The following is a 25,932-nucleotide window of genomic DNA, read 5'->3' as shown; positions in this document are numbered from 1 at the left end:
ACGTGTCGTGCCACGTATCAGTGGCATCTGTCATCAGTGTCACGTGTCATCAGTGCCACGTATCAGTGCCATCTGTCAGTGCCACGTATCAGTGCCATCTGTCATCAGTGTCACGTGTCATCAGTGCCATGTATTAGTGCCATCTGTCATCAGTGCCACGTATTAGTGCCATCTGTCATCAATCCCACGTGTCATCAGTGCCACGTATTAGTGCCATCTGTCATCAGTGCCACATGTTAGTGCCATCTGTCATCAGTGTCACGTGTCATCAGTGCCACGTATTAGTACCATCTGTCAGTGCCACGTATTAGTGCCATCTGTCATCAGTGCCACGTATTAGTGCCATCTGTCATCAGCGCCACATCAGTGTCATCACTGCCATGTATCAGTGCCCTCTGTCATCAGTGCCACGTCAGTGTCATGTGTCATTGTCCTGGTGCTCCAGGGCCTTCAAAAGTGTAATAGGTAGTCAACAAGTTAGATGTGTAATTTATGCTCCTAGCACAACTGACGTGCTCCCTGAATGTTTGGCCTCTGTATGTGGCCAGGCTGTGAAAAAGTCCCACACATGTGGTATCGCAATACTCAGGAGGAGTAGCAGAATGTATTTTAGGGTGTTATTTGTGGTATATACATGCCATGTGAGAGAAATAACCTATTACAATGACAATTTTGTGGGGGGGGGGGGGGGGGGGGGGATCTTCATTTTGCAAAGAATTGTGGGAAAAAATGACAACATCAAGCTCACCATGCATCTTACTAAATACCTTGGAATGTCTACTTTCAAAAAAGGGGTCATTTGGGGGGTATTTGTACTTCCCTGGCTTGTTTGGGTCGCAAGAAATGAGATAGGCCGTCAGCACATCAGGTGTGATCAATTTTTTATGATTTGCACCATAGTTTGTAGACTCTCTAGCTTTCACAAAGACCAAATAATATCCACTAATTTGGGTTATTTTTACCAAAGATATGTAGCAGTATAAATTGTGGCAAAAATGTATGAAGAAAAATTAATACTTTGCAAAATTTTATCACAGAAACTAAGAAAATTGCGTTTTTTTTTTTCCAAAATTTTCGGTCTTTATTCATTTATAGCGCAAAAAATAAAAAACTCAGGGGGCATGGCCTGGCACCGGAGCGAAATGGCCGCTTAGGGAGAGAGCTCCGCCATCCAGGGATACAAGTAAGCCCTTTCAGCAGCTGAAACCTCACTAGCAACTGCTACAAATGACGGGCAGGAGTCACTCAGCCACCCGCTCTCATTCCAGCGATGTTCCGAACGCAGTATATGAACTCACAGGCCGCATCTCAAGCTGCGGACTGTAGTTACATTGGTCGCGCGGCCGTAGCTTACGCTCCCGCAGCGTCTCAGACAGGCTCATCCCACGCAGTCCCCTCTCCACTCCTATGCCTGGTGGACCTCCAGAGTGTAGCACAGGACATTAAAAACACCTTGACAGCAGCAATCGCAGACTTGAAGGCAGACCCCAAAGTTGTAGCTACAAGAGTGGAGCATGTGGAGGTGACCACCATGACATACGGCGCGGCCATTCAACAGGTACAGCAGGCAGTCTCTGTACACAACAGGCATCTCATTGACATGCATAGGCATATGGAGGACCTTGATAATCGGGGTCGCAGACGTAACCCCCGAGTTCGGGGAATCCCTGAGTCTGTAGAGGCCCCCCAACTGCAAACAGTGGTCTGGGCAATCTTCAACACTCTATTAGGCAGGCCGCCTGATGCACCGATCGAAATGGAGAGATGTCACAGAGCACTAAGGCCAAGGGGTAGGGACACTGACCCGCCTAGGGACGCTGTCTGCTGTCTTGTCAGCTTTACCCAGAAAGAAGAGATCCTGCGCCTGGCCCGCAACCATGCCCACTTGGAGCATGAAAGAGCACGTATTCAGCTCTATCAAGACTTATCCGCCATCACCCTACAGCACAGGAGGGACCTCCACCCTCTTCTCCAAGCTTTGCGTGAGAGACACATTCCCTATCGTTGGAAGTTTCCATTCTGCCTTCAGGCAACAAATGGTAACCATACGGCCCAACTGAGGACACCAGCGGATCTAAGACCGTTCTGTGACATGCTAGGAATACAGATGATCCCAGTTCCAGACTGGTATGGAGCCTTTCTACAACCTGAACCCTGGATCCCCACACAACATGGAGACACCCCAAGGTCTCTAAGAAGTAGGCAACCCCGCCGCAGACCCTCGGCTGATTCGACGCCGAGACGCCGGGGAGATATGGAAACCGACGAAATCCCACATGTTTCCCCATCATCTGCCAGGCGCAAGACTGACCATTGAACCCCCGACAGCCTAAATGGTGAACTACATTGTTACGAGTACCTGTCTTCTTAGATGCTCCTTGGCATTTGCAAAGTATGCTGAGAACCAACGCTATTGCTGGTATTTACAATTAGCAAATGATGCAGAGCTTACTGACACCTGATTTTCCCCTGATCGCTATATATCCCGCCTTCCCATATTCTCTCTGACAGATACTGCCTATCCCATGTACCCCAGGAATCTACAGAACTTCCTCGTGTAGCACTATCACCAGGGAATATGGCGGGGGACTTTACCCAAGAATTCCGAAATAATACTGAGCAGAGGTAAGCGATCACCTTAACAACAAAACCAGTGCAATTTCTGCTCCATTCCTAGCTCTTTCAGTAGCCTTTACACACAAGGTGACAACCGAGCTCTGGGAAGATGCGTGCCCCCCCCCCCCCCCCCATACCATACTGACTCTCAACGATAACTGTGGACAACGCCTATGTTACAGGTTTGGTAACCATTTACCCCCCCCCCCCTTTTTTTGAACACACTGCTGTTAGCAATGGTAGTACTGGACATCTTGCTCCTGGAATTGCTTTAGCGTTGTTAACTCCCCCCCCCCCCCCCCTTCTCTTACCCCTACCACCACCCTGTATTTCCCTATTTGGGAGACCAGAGAGAGGCTCTGGAATCACCAGCTTGCCATAATGGCATGCATCCCGGCATCTCAGGGACTTAACCAGATTTTTTCATACATATGTATTGGGGATAGGAGCCAGCCAAGGCTCACTAATATGGCATTGTACTTTATCCTGGTTTAATGGTTATTGTTATAAGGCATTTTATTTACTCATGTTTCACGGGACATGTTACCCGGTGGATCTAAAGATTGGACATTCCAACCCTTACACTCATGATTGTTCATGGAGGTGGGGGAAGATGTCCCAGACAGCCTGGAGAAGGGCGAGGCAATCTCCTGGTCCACACTGAGCTTTGTGGCCCTGGGGGTGTTTATGCAGAAGGGGGATATTGGGGCTCCATATCCCCCTTGCTGCCAGATGCTGCAGGGATCCCACAGAGCCTGAACACAGATGGCTTCTCAGGGCCCCTAATACCTGGTTCCATCGTACTTTGTGATGGGGCTGGGTATGGAGGCTCGGATGTCCTTGCCTTGCCATTAGGATGACAGCATGACTAATTCAAATGTTAAAATGGGCAGATCATACAGAACTAGTTATATAGACTTTTCTATGTTATGAATACAAGCGGACCAAGGTTACAAGGCAAAATGTTGATTCGGAGTGATACTCTTTACACATCAAGACTCTCTACAATTCTGATGGGGGGCCGGTGTGAGCCCCTCCCACTTAATGTGGGGGGGTCTGCCCAGCCTCACCCCATCCAATGGGGCAGAGGTCTCGTTTAAACCCTAAAGCTCATACACTTGGGTCCCTGGATGGTGGGAAGTGCCCACATAGTTTTCTAGGTCCTAGGTCTCTTCCCCACCTCAGGGAGGCAGGTCTCCTCCTTGAAACTAGCCGGAAAAACCTCACGTTTCCTCTGCCTTTATACCCATCCCTCATTAGGTTACTCAGCTGGACTGTAATACCTCCGGTATTTTGTTTGTGATCCTCAAAAAAGCTAACTAACTTGATTGATCGGGTAGTGGGCCCCCTCTGGAGTTACTGGTTTATTCAGTGCAACTCTCCGGAGCGGGCCTATCCTGCTCTGTAACTTCTTCTGTCTCACTAACTCCCTTTTCTGCCTCGTTCTTCCTTCTCTTCCCTCCCCCCCTTTCCCCCACTCCTCTCTCTCTTCTACATTTCACCTCTGGTCCTTTTCCCCTATTCTCCCCCCCACTAACCTCTAGACCCCCCCCCCCCCCCCCAAACCTAGGGGTAGCACTGATAAGCGCTTCTGACCACTGAACATACTGCACAAGACAGGATAAATGCACTTTTCGGCAGTATGGGCACCTTGGCTCGAATACTGAAACTCAGAGATTTCTAGACCTCTGTCGAGACAACCATTGAAAAGCCCAGTAGGCTTCATGTTTTCTAGACCATGCAAAGGAGGGTAGTTGATGGAATCCCCCCCCCCCCCTCCTTGCATACCCCACTTACAGTGCTACCCCTGTCGTCCCCCCCCCCCCCCGCAATCCCTCACTCCCTCATCCCTCTCTTTCCTACTTTTCCCTCCCTTTCCTCCCTTTTCTGCTCTTTTCCTTTCTTTCTCTATTCTTGTTTTCTATGGTGCCCTACTAAACAGCTGAGGAATTGAAAACCGACGTGGTGATCAGATACACGTCCTACCTCACGTCAGTCTTATAATACCTATAGATGCTTCGCTAGCTATATCTTACAACAGTTCCTCATTCCGATGTAAACCAAATTAACTTGTAGTGTACATCTCATCGCCACAGGGATCTTAATATGGCTGATTTGATAATTAACCTAGAGACAGCACCTGCTTATGTATACTTTCTCAAGTTTATCCCTTATGCCTCTTTCTTGTTGGATTACTGTTTCTTTGTAATAGAACTATGTGTTATATGATACTATCTGTATTGTCTATAAAAAGTGTTAATAAAATACATTTTTTTGTGGAAAAAAAATAAATAAATAAAAAACTCAGAGGTGATCAAATACCACCAAAAGAAAGCTCTATTTGTATGAAAAAAAGGACAAAAAATTAATTTGGGTACAGTATTACATGACTGAGTAATTGTCATTCAAAGTGTGAGAGCGCTGAAAGCTGAAAATTGGTCTGGGCAGGAGGAGGGTTTAAGTGCCCAGTAGGCAAGTGGTTAAGAACAAAAGCTATACCTAGCTGAGGGGGTGTTATGTCTGGGAGGGGATTTTCTGTCTTTTTTTTTTTCCCAGTGTCCTATCGCTTGAAGGTGGCAGCATAACTCTATCGTAATGGATATCAAGATACCCTGTGTCCTGTGATGTACTCCAAGAAAAGGACTTTACAGGTACAACCTCAAGTCCAAAAAAGTTGGGACACTGTGTAAAATCTACATAAAATAGCATGCACTGATTTGCAAATCTCTTAAACCCATATTTTATTCACAATAAAACATAGAAAGCATATCAAATGTTTAAACTGAGAAAATGTACCATTTTAAGAAAAAAAAGAAGGTAATTTTGAGATTGGGGGCAGCAACACATCTCGCAAAAGTTGGGACAGGGCCATGTTTACCATGGTATAGCATCCCCTCTTCCTTTACCAACAACATTTTGAAAATGTCTGGGAACCGAGGAGACCAGTTGCTGGAGTTTTGGGAGTAGAATCTTGTCATATTCTTGCCTAATATAACTGCTCAACAGTCCTGAGTCATCTTTGGCATATTTTTCATTTTTAAGATTATTCTCATTTGGTGAAAGGTCTGGACCGCAGGCAGGCCAGTTAACCACTTAAGGACCGCCTAACGCCGATTTACGTCGGCAAGGCGGCACGGGCAGGCAAAATCACGTACATGTACGTGATTTGCCTCTCGCGGGTGGGGGGTCCGATCGGACCCCCCCCCGGTGCCCGAAGCGGTCCCGTTCTGTTCCCCGGCGATCCGAGATGAGGGGGAGGCCATCCGTTCGTGGCCCCCCCCTCGCGATCGCCGCCGGCCAATGGGAACACTCCTTTGCTGCTGTATGCTAAACAGCAGCAAAGGAAATGATGTCATCTCCCCTCGGCTCGGTATTTTCCGTTCCAGCGCCGAGGGGAGAAGACATCAATGTGAGTGCACAACACACTACACACACAGTAGAACATGCCAGGCATACAAAACACCCCCGATCCCCCCCCCGATCGCCCCCCGATCCCCCCCCAATCACCCCCCCCCCCCCCTGTCACAAACTGACACCAGCAGGTTTTTTTTTTTTTTTTTTTTTTTTTTTTCTGATTACTGCATAGTGTCAGTTTGTGACAGTTACAGTGTTGGGACAGTGAGTATTACCCCCCTTTAGGTCTAGGGTACCCCCCTAACCCCCCCTAATAAAGTTTTAACCCCTTGATCACCCCCTGTCACCAGTGTTGCTAAGCGATCATTTTTCTGATCGCTGTATTAGTGTCGCTGGTGACGCTAGTTAGTGAGGTAAATATTTAGGTTCGCCGTCAGCGTTTTATAGTGACAGGGACCCCCATATACTACCTAATAAATGTTTTAACCCCTTGATTGCCCCCTAGTTAACCCTTTCACCACTGATCACCGTATAACCGTTACGGGTGACGCAGGTTAGTTCGTTTATTTTTTATAGTGTCAGGGCACCCGCCGTTTATTACCTAATAAAGGTTTAGCCCCCTGATCGCCCGGCGGTGATATGCGTCGCCCCAGGCAGCGTCAGATTAGCGCCAGTACCGCTAACACCCACGCACGCAGCATGCGCCTCCCTTAGTGGTATAGTATCTGATCGGATCAATATCTGATCTGATCAGATCTATACTAGCGTCCCCAGCAGTTTAGGGTTCCCAAAAACACAGTGTTAGCGGGATCAGCCCAGATACCCGCTAGCACCTGCGTTTTGCCCCTCCGCCCAGCCCACCCAAGTGCAGTATCGATCGATCACTGTCACTTACAAAACACTAAACGCATAACTGCAGCGTTCGCAGAGTCAGGCCTGATCCCTGCGATCGCTAACAGTTTTTTTGGTAGCATTTTGGTGAACTGGCAAGCAAGCACCAGGCAGCGTCAGGTTAGCGCCAGTACCGCTAACACCCACGCACGCACCGTACACCTCCCTTAGTGGTATAGTATCTGATCGGATCAATATCTGATCCGATCAGATCTATACTAGCGTCCCCAGCAGTTTAGGGTTCCCAAAAACGCAGTGTTAGCGGGATCAGCCCAGATACCTGCTAGCACCTGCGTTGTGCCCCTCCGCCCGGCCCAGCCCAGCCCACCCAAGTGCAGTATTGATCGATCACTGACACTTACAAGGCACTAAACGCATAACTGCAGCGTTCGCAGAGTCAGGCCTGATCCCTGCGATCGCTAACAGTTTTTTTGGTAGCATTTTGGTGAACTAGCAAGCACCGGCCCCAGGCAGCGTCAGGTTAGCGCCAGTACCGCCAACACCCACGCACGCAGCATACGCCTCCTTTAGTGGTATAGTATCTGAACGGATCAATATCTGATCCGATCAGATCAGATCTATACTAGCGTCCCCAGCAGTTTAGGGTTCCCAAAAACGCAGTGTTAGCGGGATCAGCCCAGATACCTGCTAGCACCTGCGTTTTGCCCCTCCGCCCGGCCCAGCCCAGCCCACCCAAGTGCAGTATCGATCGATCACTGTCACTTACAAAACACTAAACGCATAACTGCAGCGTTCGCAGAGTCAGGCCTGATCCCTGCGATCGCTAACAGTTTTTTTGGAAGCTTTTTATTGAACTGGCAAGCACCAGCGGCCTAGTACACCCCGGTCGTAGTCAAACCAGCACTGCAGTAACACTTGGTGACGTGGCGAGTCCCATAAGTGCAGTTCAAGCTGGTGAGGTGACAAGCACAAGTAGTGTCCCGCTGCCACCAAAAAGACAAACACAGGCCCGTCGTGCCCATAGTGCCCTTCCTGCTGCATTCGCCAATCCTAATTGGGAACCCACCACTTCTGCAGCGCCCGTACTTCCCCCATTCACATCCCCCAACGAAATGCAGTCGGCTGCATGAGAGGCATTTTTATGTGCTCCCGAGTACCCCTACCCAACGAACCCCCCCCAAAAAGATGTTGTGTCTGCAGCAAACGCGGATATAGGCGTGACACCCGCTATTATTGTCCCTTCTGTCCTGACAATCCTGGTCTTTGCATTGGTGAATGTTTTGAACGCTACCATACACTAGTTGAGTATTAGCGTAGGGTACAGCATTGCACAGACTAGGCACACTTTCACAGGGTCTCCCAAGATGCCATCGCATTTTGAGAGACCCGAACCTGGAACCGGTTACAGTTATAAAAGTTAGTTACAAAAAAAGTGTAAAAAAAAAAAAAATATATATAAAATAAAAAAAAATAGTTGTCGTTTTATTGTTCTCTCTCTCTATTCTCTCTCTCTATTGTTCTGCTCTTTTTTTACTGTATTCTATTCTGCAGTGTTTTATTGTTATTGTTATTGTTATTGTTATTATGTTTTATCATGTTTGTTTTTCAGGTATGTAATTATTTATACTTTATTGTTTACTGTGCTTTATTGTTAACCATTTTTTTGTCTTCAGGTACGCCATTCACAACTTTGAGTGGTTATACCAGAATGATGCCTGCAGGTTTAGGTATCATCTTGGTATCATTCTTTTCAGCCAGCGGTCGGCTTTCATGTAAAAGCAATCCTAGCGGCTAATTAGCCTCTAGACTGCCTTTACAAGCCGTGGGAGGGAATGCCCCCCCCCCCCCCACCGTCTTCCGTGTTTTTCTCTGGCTCTCCTGTCTCAACAGGGAACCTGAGAATGCAGCCGGTGATTCAGCCAGCTGACCATAGAGCTGATCAGAGACAAGAGTGGCTCCAAACATCTCTATGGCCTAAGAAACCGGAAGCTACGAGCATTTTATGACTTAGATTTCGCCGGATGTAAATAGCGCCATTGGGAAATTGGGGAAGCATTTTATCACACCGATCTTGGTGTGGTCAGATGCTTTGAGGGCAGAGGAGAGATCTAGGGTCTAATAGACCCCAATTTTTTCAAAAAAGAGTACCTGTCACTACCTATTGCTATCATAGGGGATATTTACATTCCCCGAGATAACAATAAAAATGATTTAAAAAAAAAAAAATGAAAGGAACAGTTTAAAAATAAGATAAAAAAGCAAAAAAATAATAAAGAAAAAAAAAAAAAAAAAAAAAAGCACCCCTGTCGCCCCCTGCTCTTGCGCTAAGGCGAACGCAAGCGGCGGTCTGTCGTCAAACGTAAACAGCAATTGCACCATGCATGTGAGGTATCGCCGCGAAGGTCAGATCGAGGGCAGTAATTTTTGCAGTAGACCTCCTCTGTAGATCTAAAGTGGTAACCTGTAAAGGCTTTTAAAGGCTTTTAAAAATGTATTTATTTTGTTGCCACTGCACGTTTGTGCGCAATTGTAAAGCATGTCATGTTTGGTATCCATGTACTCGGTCTAAGATCATCTTTTTTATTTCATCAAACATTTGGGCAATATAGTGTGTTTTAGTGCATTAAAATTTAAAAAAGTGTGTTTTTTCCCCAAAAAATGCGTTTGAAAAATCGCTGCGCAAATACTGTGTGAAAAAAAAAAATGAAACACCCACCATTTTAATCTGTAGGGCATTTGCTTTAAAAAAATATATAATGTTTGGGGGTTCAAAGTAATTTTCTTGCAAAAAAAAAAAACTTTTTCATGTAAAAAATAAGTGTCAGAAAGGGCTTTGTCTTCAAGTGGTTAGAAGAGTGGGTGATGTGTGACATAAGCTTCTAAATGTTGTGCATAAAATGCCAGGACAGTTCAAAACCCCCCCAAATGACCCCATTTTGGAAAGTAGACACCCCAAGCTATTTGCTGAGAGGCATGTCGAGTCCATGGAATATTTTATATTGCGACACAAGTTGCGGGAAAGAGACAAATTTTTTTTTTTTTTTTTTTTTTTTTTTGCACAAAGTTGTCACTAAATGATATATTGCTCAAACATGCCATGGGAATATGTGAAATTACACCCCAAAATACATTCTGCTGCTTCTCCTGAGTACGGGGATACCACATGTGTGAGACTTTTTGGGAGCCTAGCCGTGTACGGGACCCCGAAAACCAAGCACCGCCTTCAGGCTTTCTAAGGGGCGTGAATTTTTGATTTCACTCTTCACTGCCTATCACAGTTTCGGAGGCCATGGAATGCCCAGGTGGCACAAAACCCCCCCAAATGACCCCATTTTTGCTGAGAGGTATAGTGAGTATTTTGCAGACCTCACTTTTTGTCACAAAGTTTTGAAATTTGAAAAAAGAAAAAAAAAAAAAGTTTTTTCTTGTCTTTCTTCATTTTCAAAAACAAATGAGAGCTGCAAAATACTCACCATGCCTCTCAGCAAATAGCTTGGGGTGTCTACTTTCCAAAATGGGGTCATTTGGGGGGGGTTTGTGCCACCTGGGCATTCCATGGCCTCCGAAACGGTGTTAGGCAGTGAAGAGTAAAATCAAAAATTCACGCCCTTAAAAACGCTGAAGGCGGTGATTGGTTTTCGGGGCCCCGTACGCGGCTAGGCTCCCAAAAAGTCCCACACATGTGGTATCCCCATACTCAGGAGAAGCAGCTAAATGTATTTTGGGGTGCAATTCCACATAGGCCCATGGCCTGTGTGAGCAATATATCATTTAGTGACAACTTTGTGCAAAAAAAAAAAAAAAGTGTCACTTTCCCGCAACTTGTGTCAAAATATAAAATATTCCATGGACTCAATATGCCTCTCAGCAAATAGCTTGGGGTGTCTACTTTCCAAAATGGGGTCATTTGGGGGGGGGTTGTGCCACCTGGGCATTCCATGGCCTCCGAAACTGTGATAGGCAGTGAAGAGTGAAATCAAAAAGTTACACCCTTAGAAATCCTGAAGGCGGTGATTGGTTTTCGGGGTCCCATACGCGGCTAGGCTCCCAAAAAGTCCCACACATGTGGTATCCCCGTACTCAGGAGAAGTAGCTGAATATATTTTGGGGTGCAATTCCACATAGGCCCATGGCCTGTGTGAGCAATATATCATTTAGTGACAACTTTTTGTAAATATTTTTTTTTTTTTGTCATTATTCAATCACTTGGGACAAAAAAAATAAATATTCAATGGGTTCAACATGCCTATCAGCAATTTCCTTGGGGTGTCTACTTTCCAAAATGGGGTCATTTGGGGGGGTTTTGTACTGCCCTGCCATTTTAGCACCTCAAGAAATGACATAGGCAGTCATAAACTAAAAGCTGTGTAAATTCCAGAAAATGTACCCTAGTTTGTAGACGCTATAACTTTTGCGCAAACCAATAAATATACGCTTATTGACATTTTTTTTACCAAAGACATGTGGCCGAATACATTTTGGCCTAAATGTATGACTAAAATTGAGTTTATTGGATTTTTTTTATAACAAAAAGTAGAAAATATCATTTTTTTTCAAAATTTTCGGTCTTTTTCCGTTTATAGCGCAAAAAATAAAAACTGCAGAAGTGATCAAATACCATCAAAAGAAAGCTCTATTTGTGGGAAGAAAAGGACGCAAATTTCGTTTGGGTACAGCATTGCATAACCGCGCAATTAGCAGTTAAAGCGACGCAGTGCCAAATTGGAAAAAGACCTCTGGTCCTTAGGCAGCATAATGGTCCGGGGCTCAAGTGGTTAAGCACCTGAATTTTTCTACTACAAAGTCATAGATGTAATGTGCAGTTTAGCATTGTCCTGCTGAAATATGCAAGGCCCTGTTTTGCAAAAGACATCTGGATCAATTTCAAAATTTTCTAAATTTTAAATCTATCTTATTTTTTTCTTAAAATAGGTTCAGTTTAAACATTTGATATGTTTTCTATTGTGAATAAAATATGGGTTTATGCGATTTGCAAATAATTGCATTCTGTTTTTATGTAGACTTTACACAGTGTCCCAACTTTTTTGGAATTGGGGTTGTAAACCAAAAATCCCAATAATATTTTGTTGGAAAATTGTTGTAGAAATAAATGGTCTGGCAACAGACTCTCTTTAATGAGTATTAGTGGTTTAAAAGGATGGCTGATTTTATAGGCACCAGATGGACGGTTCTTTATACCTTGAACACTGGGATACTGGGATACTGACTCCATACAAAATAATAGAGCTGCACAAGGCAAAGTGAAATGAGTTCTGGAGCACAGATTTGTTGTGTCTTCAAGCAAGACAGGTCTGCCAGATCTAGTTAGGGGTCTGTAAATGGGCACTTATGGTGATGTGGTAAGCTAGGCCACCTTGGTTTGAAAGTACTCTTACCTTTTGAAATACTGTCAAACATGCAGTCAAAGTATTCAAGTCAATGGGTCAGTATAACAGTATTTCTCTCGAGACAGATTCACTTTAATACTTGTATCTAGTGAGCCTGCATGGGAGCCTAATCACAGAGGCTGCAATAAGGTGATCTATGTTAACTGCAGCTGGAAATCTGTAGGGCCCATTCACACCTATGCATTGTGTTTACACATGCAATACATGTTAGTGCATTTCAGTGCATTCATTTTAAATAGACATGTGTGCTTTACCATGCACAAGGCAATTTTAGAACTGTTGTGGAGTGTTGGCAGCCCGTTCAAATGGATAGGTGGCCCTCATACAACTTGTACAGTAAAACCTTGGTTTGAGAGTAACCTTGGTTTAAGAGCGTTTTGTAAGACAAGCAACATTTTTTGATACATTTTTTACTTGATATACAAGTGATGTCTAGATATAAAAGTAGCATCATGTCACAACTGAGTATAAAAGAGAAGTGAGGTGCCTCTAAGTGTAGCAATATGGTCACATTTAATGAAGGTACAACATTTATCAACTCACATGGTTGATGATTAAAACAGGCACATCTAAGTATGCAGATATCCGGGGTAAAGCTGTCTACATAGACCATTCTCCGTACCGCCATCAACGTCATTCCTTGCACACTGCGATCCACAAGCTCTTCAAGCCTCGCGTTCAGATCACTCTATTACAGGGTAGTCATCCCGGTCATGATTGCAGACTAAGAGCGGTGGGATCCGGCGTGCAGAGGATGGTCTATGTGGACAGCTTTACCCCAGATGCCTGCATACGTAGATGTTCCTGTTTTAATCATCAACCATGTGAATTGCTAAATGTTGTACCTTCATTAAATGTAACCATATTGCTACACTTAGAGGCGTCTCTTCTCTTTTATACTCTGTAGCTCCTGCTGGATTTTGCTTCTAATGCCGCGTACACACGATCGGACTGTATGGCATACTTGGTCCGGCGATCTTTTCGACGGACTTTGTACGCTAGGTGCGCCGGACTTAAAAACGGACGGACTTGGACACACACGATCACTCCAAAAGTCCGATGGTTTTGAACGCGGTGACGTACAGCACGTATGACGGGACTAGAAAAAGGAAATTCAAGCCCCACTACGCCACCCTTTGGGCTCCTTCTGCTAATCTCGTGTTTATCTCGTGTTAGTAGAAGTTTGGTTAGAGACGATTTGCGCTTTTCACACTTCAGCTTATTTTGATCGTTTTCTGCGGTTCAGTTTGTGCTTGTGAGGTTTGTTTCTGCTTTTTAGTGCATGTTGGTCAGTTCGTAACCTTCCTAGCAGGCCGTTCTGGTCCGCTCGTTCCTGATTTTCAGGTCGCTCTTCATAGGCCTTGCTGTTCTTCAGTGCGTTTGTTCTAAGTTTGTTTGTTTGACCAGCCGACCGTTTTGAAGCCATGTTGCGTGGACGTACTCGTTCTCGAGTTCGTGCTGCGTGGGGACTTGGTGTTGGGGTTACTACTTTGACCCGAGTCCAGTCCATGAACAGGGCGAGGAGGAGTTCATGGATGAAGAATTGGTTGCGCCAGCGTGACCAATTCTCGCACATGCCTTTGCTCCGTGAGAATAATCCTGAGGATTTCAGGAATTTTCTCAGGATGACGGACCCCGTTTTTGAACGTCTGCTGGCTATGCTGACCCCCTATATCAGCAGGCAGGATACCTGCATGAGGCAAGCCATCACTGCGGAGCAGAGGCTAGTTGCCACTTTACGTTACTTGGTGACTGGGAGAAGTCTTCAGGACTTGAAGTTCTCGACAGGCATCTCCCCCCAGGCTCTGGGGATCATTATCCTAGAGACCTGTTCTGTTATTATTCAGGTCCTGCAGAAGGACTATATGAAGGTAAGTTTTTTCCTTTAACATTACATGATATGTATTTAATGTTTGCTAATGTATTGTCTAAATGTCCTCGTTACCTATTTACCATGCTTTGAATATGCTGGGAATGTCCCCTTTATCTTCATGCATGCCTTTTTTTTTACCTTAATAATTTTTGGGCCTACATGCATATTTCCCTTCAATAACCTCCCCACCATGCAATCCTGGGTCCATTTATACCTCTAGCCTATAGTCCTTTGAACAATGTATATTGTCAGCTCCATTGTACTGTTTTACCCTCCCCCACCCCCTCAAATGTTTGCAACTGTCATGTGTGTTCTTGGCCCCAATTAGTACCCCTCCCCCACCCCCTCAAATGTTTGCAACTGTCAGGTGTGTTCTTGGCCCCAATTAGTACCCCTCCCCCACCCCCTCAAATGTTTGCAACTGTCAGGTGTGTTCTTGGCCCCAATTAGTACCCCTCCCCCACATACAAATTGATCAATGGTCCATCAGAGGGGGTGAGTAATCTTATAAGTGGGCCTTATTTTTTTTTTCAAAATATTAATAATGTTCAACTGCTGTTGTTCAAGAATGTTTTGTGTAATCTGATATCCAAGTTATGTTTAAAAGTACTTTTTTTTTTCTTGTTTGACTCCACAGTTTCCTTCAAACACACAGGAATGACAGACTGTGGCCTCCCAGTTTGCTGACCGTTGGGACGGGGCGATCGATGGGAAGCATGTCCGCATTGTGCCACCACCCCATTCGGGGTCTTATTTCTACAACTATAAGGGGTTCCATAGTGTAGTTTTGATGGCGGTGGTCTCGGCACAATTGGAATTTATGTTCCTGGACGTGGGGAAGAACGGCCGGATGTCTGACGGAGGAGTCTTTGCACAGACCGAGCTGTGCCAGCGTCTCCAGACTGGTGGCCTGGGATTGCCACCTGATGACCAGAATGTGGATGGACTCCCCTCAGTTTTCATCGCTGATGAAGCGTTTGCTCTCGGCGAGCACTTGATGAGGCCGTTCCCCCAAAGGACACTCACCCCTGAGAGGAGGGTATTTAAGTACCAGCTGGCCAGAGCAAGAAGAGTTGTGGAAAATGCCTTTGGGATTCTGGCCAGCCGGTTCCGTTTGTTCCTCTCCGCAATAAATCTAGCAGAATACAAAATCAATTATGTGATCTTTGCTTGCTGCATTCTGCATAATTTCTTGAGACGTCATTCTTTGACATATATAACTTCTGTTGGGCCTGAGGCCGGACTTGGTGTTGATGAACCACTCACAGGCCTGGAAAGTGGCTGTATTGGCTTGGCCCCCAAACCGCCCGTGAAGTGCGTGACAGATATGTCAATTATTTTAATGGTCAGGGGGCCATTGCAATGCAACAAGATCTTTTAAGATTTTTTGGAAAAAAACTAAAAAATTTTGGCAACAATCTCTTGTTTTGATTCTTGTTTGCATTTAGTTTTGTCAAACTGTTATTGATAAATAATAAGCCATACACATTGTAGTAGTAAAAACATTTTACTGTGTGCACATTGAAAGGTGCATTTTGTTTGAACGTGTGTTTTTTTTTTTTTTTTTGTTAACAATATTTTTTTGAATTTTTTTAGTTTAGAGATATTTGTAGAAAATATACATTGTTTACAAAATTTGGCTTCAAAACAGGGTTTTAAAAACCATAAGAACAAAAAATAACAGGAACTTACAAAGTTCAACATGTTAATAACGGTGCTGGTGATGTCACCCATGTAAAATAAAAAAATTGCAGATGCTCACAATTTCTCGTGAAAAAAGGTTCAAGTCAACATGTGCTATGTCCCATCATGGGGGAGCAATGGACGTGTTTTGTGTGTGCAATCCCTTTGTTCCTCTCACAAACTAACATTATTCTGATGAAGGGGTTGCAAACACAAAACAAGTACATTGATATCCCCTGATGGAAGATAGCACATGATGACACACCGTGTGCATCTGCAAAATTTTTACATTATAGTATTTAGCAAGTTAAAACATTTTAGAAAAATAAAACTTGACAATGAAATGAAGAACATGATTGATGTTTTTAGGCAAAAAGTTATTAAATTCTGCCCAAGACATCAATCATGTTCTTCATTTCCTGTTGCATGCTGTCCAGCCGATTTCTCATGCTGTCAATTTGGTTACGCATTCTATCAATTTGGCCATTCCAAACCATTATCTGGCCAATGAGTCTTTGTGCACTGTCTGTGCTAAATGGCTCCGCTGCTTGGCCTTCCACAACCAGAACATCACCTAAAATTTTTGGATAAAAAATTATTGTAAAATATTCACGCCTAAATAGATGAACTTAAGCTGGGGTGTCAGTTACTCACATGGTGGGGTGGAAATATCGCACACTTCCTCCACCTCTCCTTCCTCCAGCTCATCGGGTGGGCGTGGTCTTGGGCTGGGGCTTGGGGTAATGTCAGCTTCAGGCTGGTGACTTGGGGGGGTCCTGGGATCCTTGGACTGTTGTCTGAGTCTTTTCTCCCCTATGATAATTAAACAAAAGGTATAGTTAAAACACAGTGCTATTTCAGTCTTGAAAAAGGAATATGAAACGTTCGTTAGAAGTTGTGGACAATTGTCATTTTTTGGCACCAAAAATTTTGAACACAGGATTAAAATTCACTATGCCCAAAAATGCCAAACAATACACATTTTTCATGCAAGTTTCACAGATGCAGAGACCTCAAGTATCCCCTGGAGCCTCTATGTGTATTACCCCCAAAAATTTTCACGGGTGTCACATAGTACACTAGTGCTCGTGAGTCCAGATGTGGAAACAGCTGCTGTGTCCTGTCCTTACATTACACTGAATCATTATTGAAGAAGCATTATATTTTCAAACACATCTACACAACATCACCAAATTTTTGGAATACGACAAATTATCAAGACCTAAATGTATGTCCAAACCCTGTACCATCGTATTTGGCGAAAAAAACCCGTCATTTTCTTAGTATCATATGTTTTTTCAAAAGAACGGTCTTTACGAACGATGCTGTATAAACGAAAAGCATATGGATCAGCATGCAAGTTAAGTATCTCATTCGGAACACACAAAAAGTACTTACTTTTTTTAAGCAGCTTCTTTATTTGCCAATATTGTTCAGACTCCCTACTTTTGAGGTCAGACCACTGCTTCCTCAATTGTCCTCAAATTTTTGCTCAAGAGCGGTGACAACTGAGGACATTATTTTGTCCTTCTGCATATTGGGTCGGGTGTACAGTCCTTTCTTGCCATCGTAGTCCTTCCTTCTCAATATGGACACCATCTCCACCATCTCTTCAAAGGCCATGTTGGTGGCCTTATATCTCCTCTTGCATCTGGATGGTTGTGGCTCCAGGCTTTCCTCCGCGCTACTTGCAGATAATCTCTCCGCCATCTTTCTCTATTTCCTGCCACTGCGCAACGAAGAGTGAAGGGGCGGGGACAAATCGTACTAAAGAACGTCAGGGGCGGGCGACGCAGGCGTAGCATGACACATGCGCAGTGTATATAAAGCTATTACGCTGGCCTACGTATGTCCGAGCGGAAGTAGCGAGCGTCAGAAACGAAGGTAAGATTAAACGTGGGTGTGTGTTTGGTGAATGTGTTTTGTGGTGAAGAATTTTTGACACGTTTTCTTGATTTATATCAAGAAAACAGAAACCTGTGGGAGGTCAAGCACCCATTGTATTTTAATAGAGATGTAAGGAAGGCAACACTGGGCACATTTTTGGAATTTGTGAACACTCGAGTCCCCCAGGCAGACCTTAAGTTTGTGGACAATAAAATTGGTATCTTGCGCAACATGTACAGGCGGGAACACAAGAAGATTCAGGAGTCGCGCAGATCTGGAGCAGCAGCAGACCAGGTTTATGTCCCCAAGCTGTGGTACTACCAAAAAATGCAATTTCTGGATGACCAGACAGAAGTAAGGCAATCACTTTCGAGCCTTCCCTCCACCCTTCCCTCCAGCCTTCCCTCCACCTCCACCCTTCCCTTCAGCCTTCCCTCCACCTCCACCCTTCCCTCCAGCCTTCCCTCCACCTCCACCCTTCCCTCCACCCCAGCTGAGGAGTCCCAAGAAGAACTGGGCCCTTTCATCCTTGATGAAGTGGATGCGCCCAGCTTCAGCCAGGTATACTTTTTTGGTGAATTTGGGATTGTGTAAATATTAATGATGTAAACCTAAAAATTTTTGAAGTGCTTCACCAAAAATGACTTCATCACAATTATTAATATGTAGACATATCACTAGACAGTAGTGGCCAAAAATATGCTTCAAATATTGGTGAGCAGCTAGAATAATGGTGGGGTCAAAAAGATAGCCTTTACTATTGGTTTAGAATTATATTTGCAAGTCATGAGCTGAAAATTGTGTGATTGCGTAAGCAAAAATTACAACTACCGGTATGTCCCTTTTTTTTGACCCAGGATGAGCTCAGCCAGGAGGAGTCCGTGCCCAGAGGTATAGAGGAGGAGGCCTTGCCCAGTGGGAGAGAGGAGGAGGCTGTGGCTGGGCCCAGTAGAAGCCTCACGGCGTGTCAGGTGCCTCCCCTCCGCATTACAACCAAAAGGCCCAGAAAGATAACCCGAACAGAGGAGGAATCACTAGCCCTCATTCGCGAATCCAGCCAAATCCTCAGCACACCACCCAATGTGGAAGAGGCGTATGGAACCTATATGGCCACCAGATTGCTGGAACTAGAAAAGGGGCAACGCCTCCTCTGTGAAGGTCTGATTTTTCAAGTGTATCAGAAGGGCTTGAGAGGGGAGCTTACTGCAAAAACGTATATAGCAGATGAAGCCACTCCTCCTGCTACTCCTCCTCCTGCTCCAAGTACACCACCAGAGGCACAGCCTCCAAGGAAGGCTGCAGCGAAGCGTGGAGGGAAGGCTGCAGGGCAGCGTGAAGGGAAGGCTCCACGGAAGAGTCAAAAGTGATTGTCTGGGTTCTGTCTGGTCTGACTTCTGACTGTGCTCCCTGTGCTCCCTAGTTGCAAAATGCCAATTTTATTGTCCTCTAACTTGATGTGTGTCCTGGGGGACAAAAGGCTTCACACATTCCAAAAGTGTCTCCAGTGTTGCCTTCCTCATTTCTGTTTTGACCAAATAAATGGATATTTTCATTACCTTACATTATTGACTATGTGTTTTGATTCAAAAAGGACATTTGGTTTGTGAGTAAGCAGGTACAGGTCAAAAAGACTATATGTGGGTTATTTACAAAAGGCTAAATCATTTTGCAATTCAAGTGCAAAGTGCTATTGCAAAGTGCACTTGATAAATTGCACTGCAAGTGCACTTGTTGGAAGTGCAGTCGCTGTAAATCTGAGGGCAAGCTCTTGAATGAGGGGAAGCTCTGCTGATTTTATCATACAATCATGTGCAAGAGAAATTTTTTGAGGGTTCCTTGCATGTGCCCCTCGGATCCACAACGAATGCACTTCCAAATGCTCTTTCAGGGCAATTCCAAGTACAATTTGCACTTGTAGTGAAAAATGATTTTGCCTTTTTAAAATAACCCCCCCCCTATGTCTAATTAACAAGGGACACCAACCTCATTAAGGTTCATTAAAACAATAAAAATTATTAAGGTTATTGTGGTAACTTAAAACTCAAAATCCAAAAACAAAAAAAATTTAAAAACAAACATTTTGTATAATTTAGCATACATTGTAAAATCTATATTGTTGAAATCTGTACAAAATAAAGAGTCCAAAAAAAATGTGCTACTTTAGTTCTGGAGATCTGGCTTTTAAAAAATATCATATTAGTCATGGCATGAGGATAAATCATGAAGAAAGTAGTTTGTGAGAACTCTGTGTGAATATAAGCAGCAAAACAACTTCCTTCTTCTCGCATTATAAAGAAAAAAAAAGAATGCGCTGTATTAAAAGATCACAGAAGAGGAATGTGCTAGCTTCAATACGAAGGCTAGTTTTACCATACCGAGCGCGTCCGTCTTGTACTTGCTTCAGAGCATGCGTCAGTTTGGGTCCGTCGGACTAGCACACAGATGAATGGTTTGTACGCTAGAAAGCAGCGTCCGTCTGAAAGATTTAAAACATGTTTCAAATCTAAGTCCGTCAAACTTTTGAGAAAACAAAGTCCGCTGGAGCCCACACACAATCGAACTGTCTGACGAAATCCGGTACGGCGGACCAAGTATGCCGTAAAGTCCCATAGTGTGTACGCGGAGGCTTCCATTTGTGGATGGTCATTTTATGGTTACACAACTTATCGCATTGCTATCATTTTTTTATATGGATTATAATCTGAAAGACCTATGAATAAATGGTTGTGGAATGAATCATCTGAGTTTCCATTTTTTCTTATGAGGAAATTCACTTTGATATACAAGTGTTTTGGATTACAAGCATGTTTCCGGAACGAATTATGCTTGCAATCCAAGGTTTTACTGTATTAACTTGCAACTTAATGTGTGACTGGATAGGTCTGAATGGGCCATTACTGTTTTCGTGAAATGTCCAGTGGGAACTCTACCACTGCTTTCCGCCTCCCAAAAGAAATGTAAAATAAAATCTATTCTCATTACTATCACTAGTAAAATTACCTCCCAGCTTGTCCTGTTTTTTTGTTTAGGAAAAAGATGTATGATGAGACCGCAGTGGAAAGGGATACCAGCAGAACTGTTTTCCAGGAACAAGCATTACTGCGTGGCTTCTTGATGCATTCACTTCGAGGTAAAATGCCTTATACTGTCAGTCAGTTGGTTAGAAAAAAATGCAGATGTTTAATATGTTTTTTTATAATGCAGATTATAATAAATGTTTATTTTAAGTAAAAATAAAATCCCATTTATAAATCTTTTCCTCATTAAGATGGATGAATTTTCAATTATTACACTGTGAAAATAGGAAAAACCGTAGGCAGGGTAAAGGACAAGGTTGAAAACATCAATAATAAAACATCTTTAGGAAAAAAGCCTACTGTAAAAAATCTTTCTCCAGTCACTACAGTTTACCATTTTCAGTTTTTTAAAGTATAAAAGAGAAAAAGAAAAACAGTATTTCTTTCTCGAACATCACGGGACACAGAGCCACAGTAATTACTGATGGGTTATATAGGTATCACTGGTGATTGGACACTGGCACACCCTATCAGGAAGTTCAACCCCCTATATAATCCCTCCCCCTTGCAGGGATACCTCAGTTTTTACGCCAGTGTCTTAGGTGATGGACGTGTAAAGATGTCCTGTGCTGAGCTCCAAAGGGAATATCCTGATATCCTATACTGGGGCAAGCCAGACGAACCGGATCCATTCAAAGTGTCTTTTCATGGCCGAATTGAATGGTACCCGGGCCTCGTGTCCGAAGAAACGAGGTTTTACCCGTAATGCTTCTCTTTTTAGAGAGCTGGACCCCGCAGATCAGAAAATGGCTTTAAACTTCCTAATTTCTGGCGAGGTGCTTTACGGTCCCAGAACTGTTGGATCCCTGTACTGATGGGGGCCCCAGTCTCTGATGGTTTTTTCAAACGGAGCCCACCGTGAGAGGTGAAGATTGGGTCTGTGTAAACAGCACCCTGCGGCTGGATAAGGTAAGAGGAGATTCCACAGAATTTTTGAGTTCTAGTGGCTTTTCTCCTTTAAGGTAAATGCATGCTATGCCTATTGTGACCACCGGGGGCTGCCAAGAGCACAAACCTACACATGCTGACTCTGTCTCAGGTGTTGTAATCGCTGTTTATGTCCCAGCGTATCAAGCAGGCTGCAAACAGGTAAGGTGGAAAGGGGGATTTCTCATGTTTGAATGTTCCCCCCCAGGCTAGAGAGGGGCCACAGGGATCTAGAAAGTGGTTATACCACCCGGGCTCTGCGGCCTAATGGCCACCATCTCTCAAGATAGCCGTTCAGGCAGATCTTGTTACCAGCCTCCCCCCCCCCATCCCCACCCTTTCTCCGGAAGCATGACAGGAGAGTCGGCAGCGCGGGAAGCGCTCGTTTTTTTCAAAACTCGAGGGGGGGGCGGTAGAGGAGGGGGCGGGACGTCAGCACAGGTGCTTAGACTCCCACTCAGGCCAGCTGCAGGCTATTAAAGGCACTCTGTACAGGTGCACTCAGCCTTCTGAGAGACACAGAGCTGACGGTCGCATGTAAGGTGGGACACAGGCATTCTCCTAGGCAGCATTTACTGAAGTAACACCAGACTGAGCATTGGGTAGCAAGGCTTTTAGCCAGACTACATCGCTCAGGGGGCAGTGTTCATTTGTATACCTCACACCTTGTTGCTTTGCACTATGGGTAGAAGAGGTTCAGGCACCCCAGGAACCAGAGACACTAGGGGATCTCGTTCAGGTTCTGAGGGCCCCCTGTCGGCAGCATCCTCCCCCCCTAAAGATGGGCCAGGGACGGCTAGCCAGGGAGGGCCATCGGGGTCAGGTGCTACACCTGCTTCTGGCACTTCAGCCCCTGTCTATATTACACAAGAGGTTTTTTCCTCAACCATTAATGGTCTAGAGGAAAGATTAATGGCCGTGATTACGTCTTCACTCAGTGGAAGAAAACGCACTAGGCTTTCCTCTGTTCCCCAAGACCCTCAGACAGAGGAGCTCTGGGATAAAGGAGATGAATCCCTTTCAGAGGATCGGGATGGGATGGATGATTCCTCTTCGGAGGATTCAGGTGGAGAGGGACCCTCTGCGACTTCCCAAGAGGAGAAAGTCTTAGCGCAGATCCTCACTGGATTGGTCCGCTCCACATTTAAGTTGCCCATACCTGAAACTGCTAAAGAATCCTCTTCTGCTTTGGGGTCACTGAAACCTTTCCAAGCAGCACATGCTTTTCCTGTTCATACTTTACTTGAAAAGCTTATTTATTCTGAGTGGGATCACCCAGACAAACGTTTTTTTCCGCCGAGAAAGTTTTCAACACTTTATCCGATGGAAGAAAAGTTTATCAAAATGTGGGGAATACCGGCTATTGATGCCGCCATTTCCTCCGTAAATAATAGCCTGACTTGTCCTGTAGACAATGCTCAGATGCTCAGGGATCCTGTAGATAAAAGGATGGAATCCCTATTGAAGGATGTTTTCTCCTTAGCAGGATCAGTGGCCCAACCTGCAGTAGCAGCGATTGGAGTCTGTCAATACTTAAGAGACCATGTTAAGCAGGTCATCAAAGTATTACCTGAACAGCAGGCCCAGGGGTTTGCTAACCTTCCAGCAGCCTTATGCTTTGTGGTTGACGCCATTAGAGATTCTATCGTGCAAACCTCCCGTCTTTCACTGGGGTTGGTGCATATACGTAGAATCCTATGGTTGAAAAATTGGTCAGCCGAAGCACCATGTAAGAAGCTACTGGCTGGGTTTCCATTTCGTGGTGCAAGGTTGTTTGGAGAGGACTTGGATAACTATATCAAGAGAATCTCTTGTGGGAAAAGCACTCTCTTACCTGTCAAGAAGAAGAGTAAGCGTCCCTCTTTCAAACGGACTCTTTCCCCAGCGCCGGGGGCTTCAGCCTCCAGGCAGTCTCGACGGCCGCCTCCATCGGGGTCCAGAGACCAGAGTCAACCCCAGGGACAAAAGAAGTCCTGGGGAAAGAAGCCTACTAGGCAAAACACTAAGACCTCTGCATGAGGGGGCGCCCCCGCTCACTCGAGTGGGGGGAAGACTGCGACAGTTCTCAGAGCTCTGGCACGAGGACTTCCAGGACAGATGGGTAATCTCCACGGTAACCTTAGGGTACAAGCTGGAGTTTCAGGAATTCCCTTCTCCTCGGTTCCTCAGATCAAATGTTCCCAAATGTTCCCTCCTAGCGTTAGAGCGACTTTTGTCGCAGGAGGTCATTATGATAGTTCCCGCAAAGGACCAGGGATTGGGCTTCTATTCCAACCTTTTTACGGTCCAAAAGCCAAATGGGGATGTCAGGCCCATTTTGGACTTAAGGGATCTGAACCGATTCCTAAGGATTCAATCCTTCTGCATGGAATCAATTCGAACAGTAGTTCCCACCCTGCAGGGAGGAGAATTTCTGGCATCAATAGACATCAGAGATGCATATCTGCATGTGCCCATTTTTCCTGCTCATCAGAAGTTTCTGCGCTTCGAGGTAGGAGGGCGCCATTTCCAGTTTGTGGCTCTGCCTTTCGGGATAGCCACTGCACCTCGAGTGTTCACAAAGATCTTGGCTCCTCCTCTGGCCAGATTAAGGGCTCAGGGTATAGCTGTCATAGCATACCTAGACGACCTGCTCTTGATAGACCGGTCGGTAGCCTCTTTGAATGGAAACTTGAGGACCACGGTCAGGTATCTAGAACACCTGGGTTGGATCCTCAACTTAGAAAAGTCTTTCCTAAAACCAGTAAGAAGACTGGAGTATTTAGGTCTGATTATAGATACAAGCCAGGAGAAAATATTTCTACCCCAGGCAAAGATCACTGCTTTGAGAGAGCTGATTCTGACAGTAAGGACCAAGAAGGGTCCCTCAGTCCGCCTTTGTATGAGGCTACTAGGGAAGATGGTGTCTTCATTCGAAGCAGTTCCCTATGCTCAGTTTCACTCAAGAATGCTGCAACACAGTATTCTGTCGACCTGGAACAAGAAGGTTCAGGCATTAGACTTTCCGATGCACCTGTCGCATGCGGTGCGTCAGAGCCTCAATTGGTGGCTCATACCTGAAAACCTGCAGAAGGGGAAATCCTTTCTACCGGTTACCTGGACGGTGGTAACAACAGATGCCAGTCTGTCAGGTTGGGGAGCAGTTCTGGAACAGGCTGCGGTCCAAGGGGTATGGTCCAAGACAGAGAGGACCTTACCCATCAACATTCTGGAGATCCGGGCGATACATCTAGCTCTAAAAGCCTGGACTATCAGGCTACAGGGTTGTCCGGTCAGGATCCAGTCCGACAATGCCACAGCAGTGGCTTATGTCAATTATCAGGGAGGCACCCGGAGCCGAGCTGCTCAAAAGGAGGTGAACCAGATCTTAGTCTGTGCAGAGATGCATGTGCCATGCATATCGGCAGTTTTCATCCCGGGAATAGAGAATTGGCAGGCGGACTATCTAAGTCGCCAGCAGTTACTTCCAGGGGAATGGTCTCTGCATCCCGACGTCTTTTGGGCCATATGCCAAAGATGGGGGGTTCCAGATGTAGATCTCTTTGCATCCCGATTCAACAAAAAGATAGACAGATTTGTGGCAAGGACAAAAGATCCTCTTGCATGCGGGACGGATGCGTTGGTGATTCCGTGGCATTGGTTCTCACTGATTTACGCATTCCCGCCTATTCTGCTACTACCACGACTCCTTCGCAGGATCAGGCAGGAAAGGAAGTCGGTACTTCTGGTGGCCCCCGCTTGGCCCAGAAGGACTTGGTATGCAGAAATAGTAAGGATGACAGTGGGTTCCCCGTGGACCCTACCGGTACGCCCAGACCTGTTATCTCAGGGTCCAGTGTTCCATCCTGCCTTACAAACGCTAAATTTGACGGTTTGGCTATTGAGACCTACGTTCTGAAGAGTCGTGGGCTCTCAGGTCCTGTCATATCTACCTTGATTAATGCAAGGAAGCCAGCTTCCAGGATGATTTATCATAGAGTCTGGAAGGCTTATATAACCTGGTGTGAATCCAGAGGTTGGCATCCCAGGAAATATGTCATAGGTAGAATCCTTGATTTTCTAAAGATGGGATTAGAGATGAAGCTGGCCTTGAGTACCATCAAGGGCCAGGTTTCTGCTTTATCAGTATTATTTCAGCGGCCACTTGCTTCGCATTCTTTGGTCCGAAACTTTATGCAGGGGGTGATGCGTCTTAATCCTCCGGTTAAAGCACCCCTAAACCCCTGGGACTTGAATTTGGTCCTGGCTGTGTTAC

At 45.1% G+C, this 25,932-nt stretch overlaps 1 protein-coding gene across 1 annotated transcript in view; it reads left to right on the top strand.

Annotated features, from left to right (window-relative positions):
* Window positions 1–25,932, top strand: part of GPAT2 (glycerol-3-phosphate acyltransferase 2, mitochondrial) — a 208,070-nt gene that overhangs the window by 88,850 nt on the left and 93,288 nt on the right. Inside the window, exon 9 of the mRNA XM_073623599.1 lies at window positions 20,703–20,803. Within this exon, the coding sequence (XP_073479700.1) occupies window positions 20,703–20,803 (101 nt within the window). The remainder of the gene's footprint in view (window positions 1–20,702; window positions 20,804–25,932) is intronic.

This window comes from Aquarana catesbeiana, linkage group LG03, assembly GCF_042186555.1.
Source record: "Aquarana catesbeiana isolate 2022-GZ linkage group LG03, ASM4218655v1, whole genome shotgun sequence".
In the NCBI taxonomy this organism is placed as follows: domain Eukaryota; kingdom Metazoa; phylum Chordata; class Amphibia; order Anura; family Ranidae; genus Aquarana; species Aquarana catesbeiana.
Note: the sequence above shows the minus strand (reverse complement) of the source record. Positions and strands in the feature narration are given on the sequence as shown.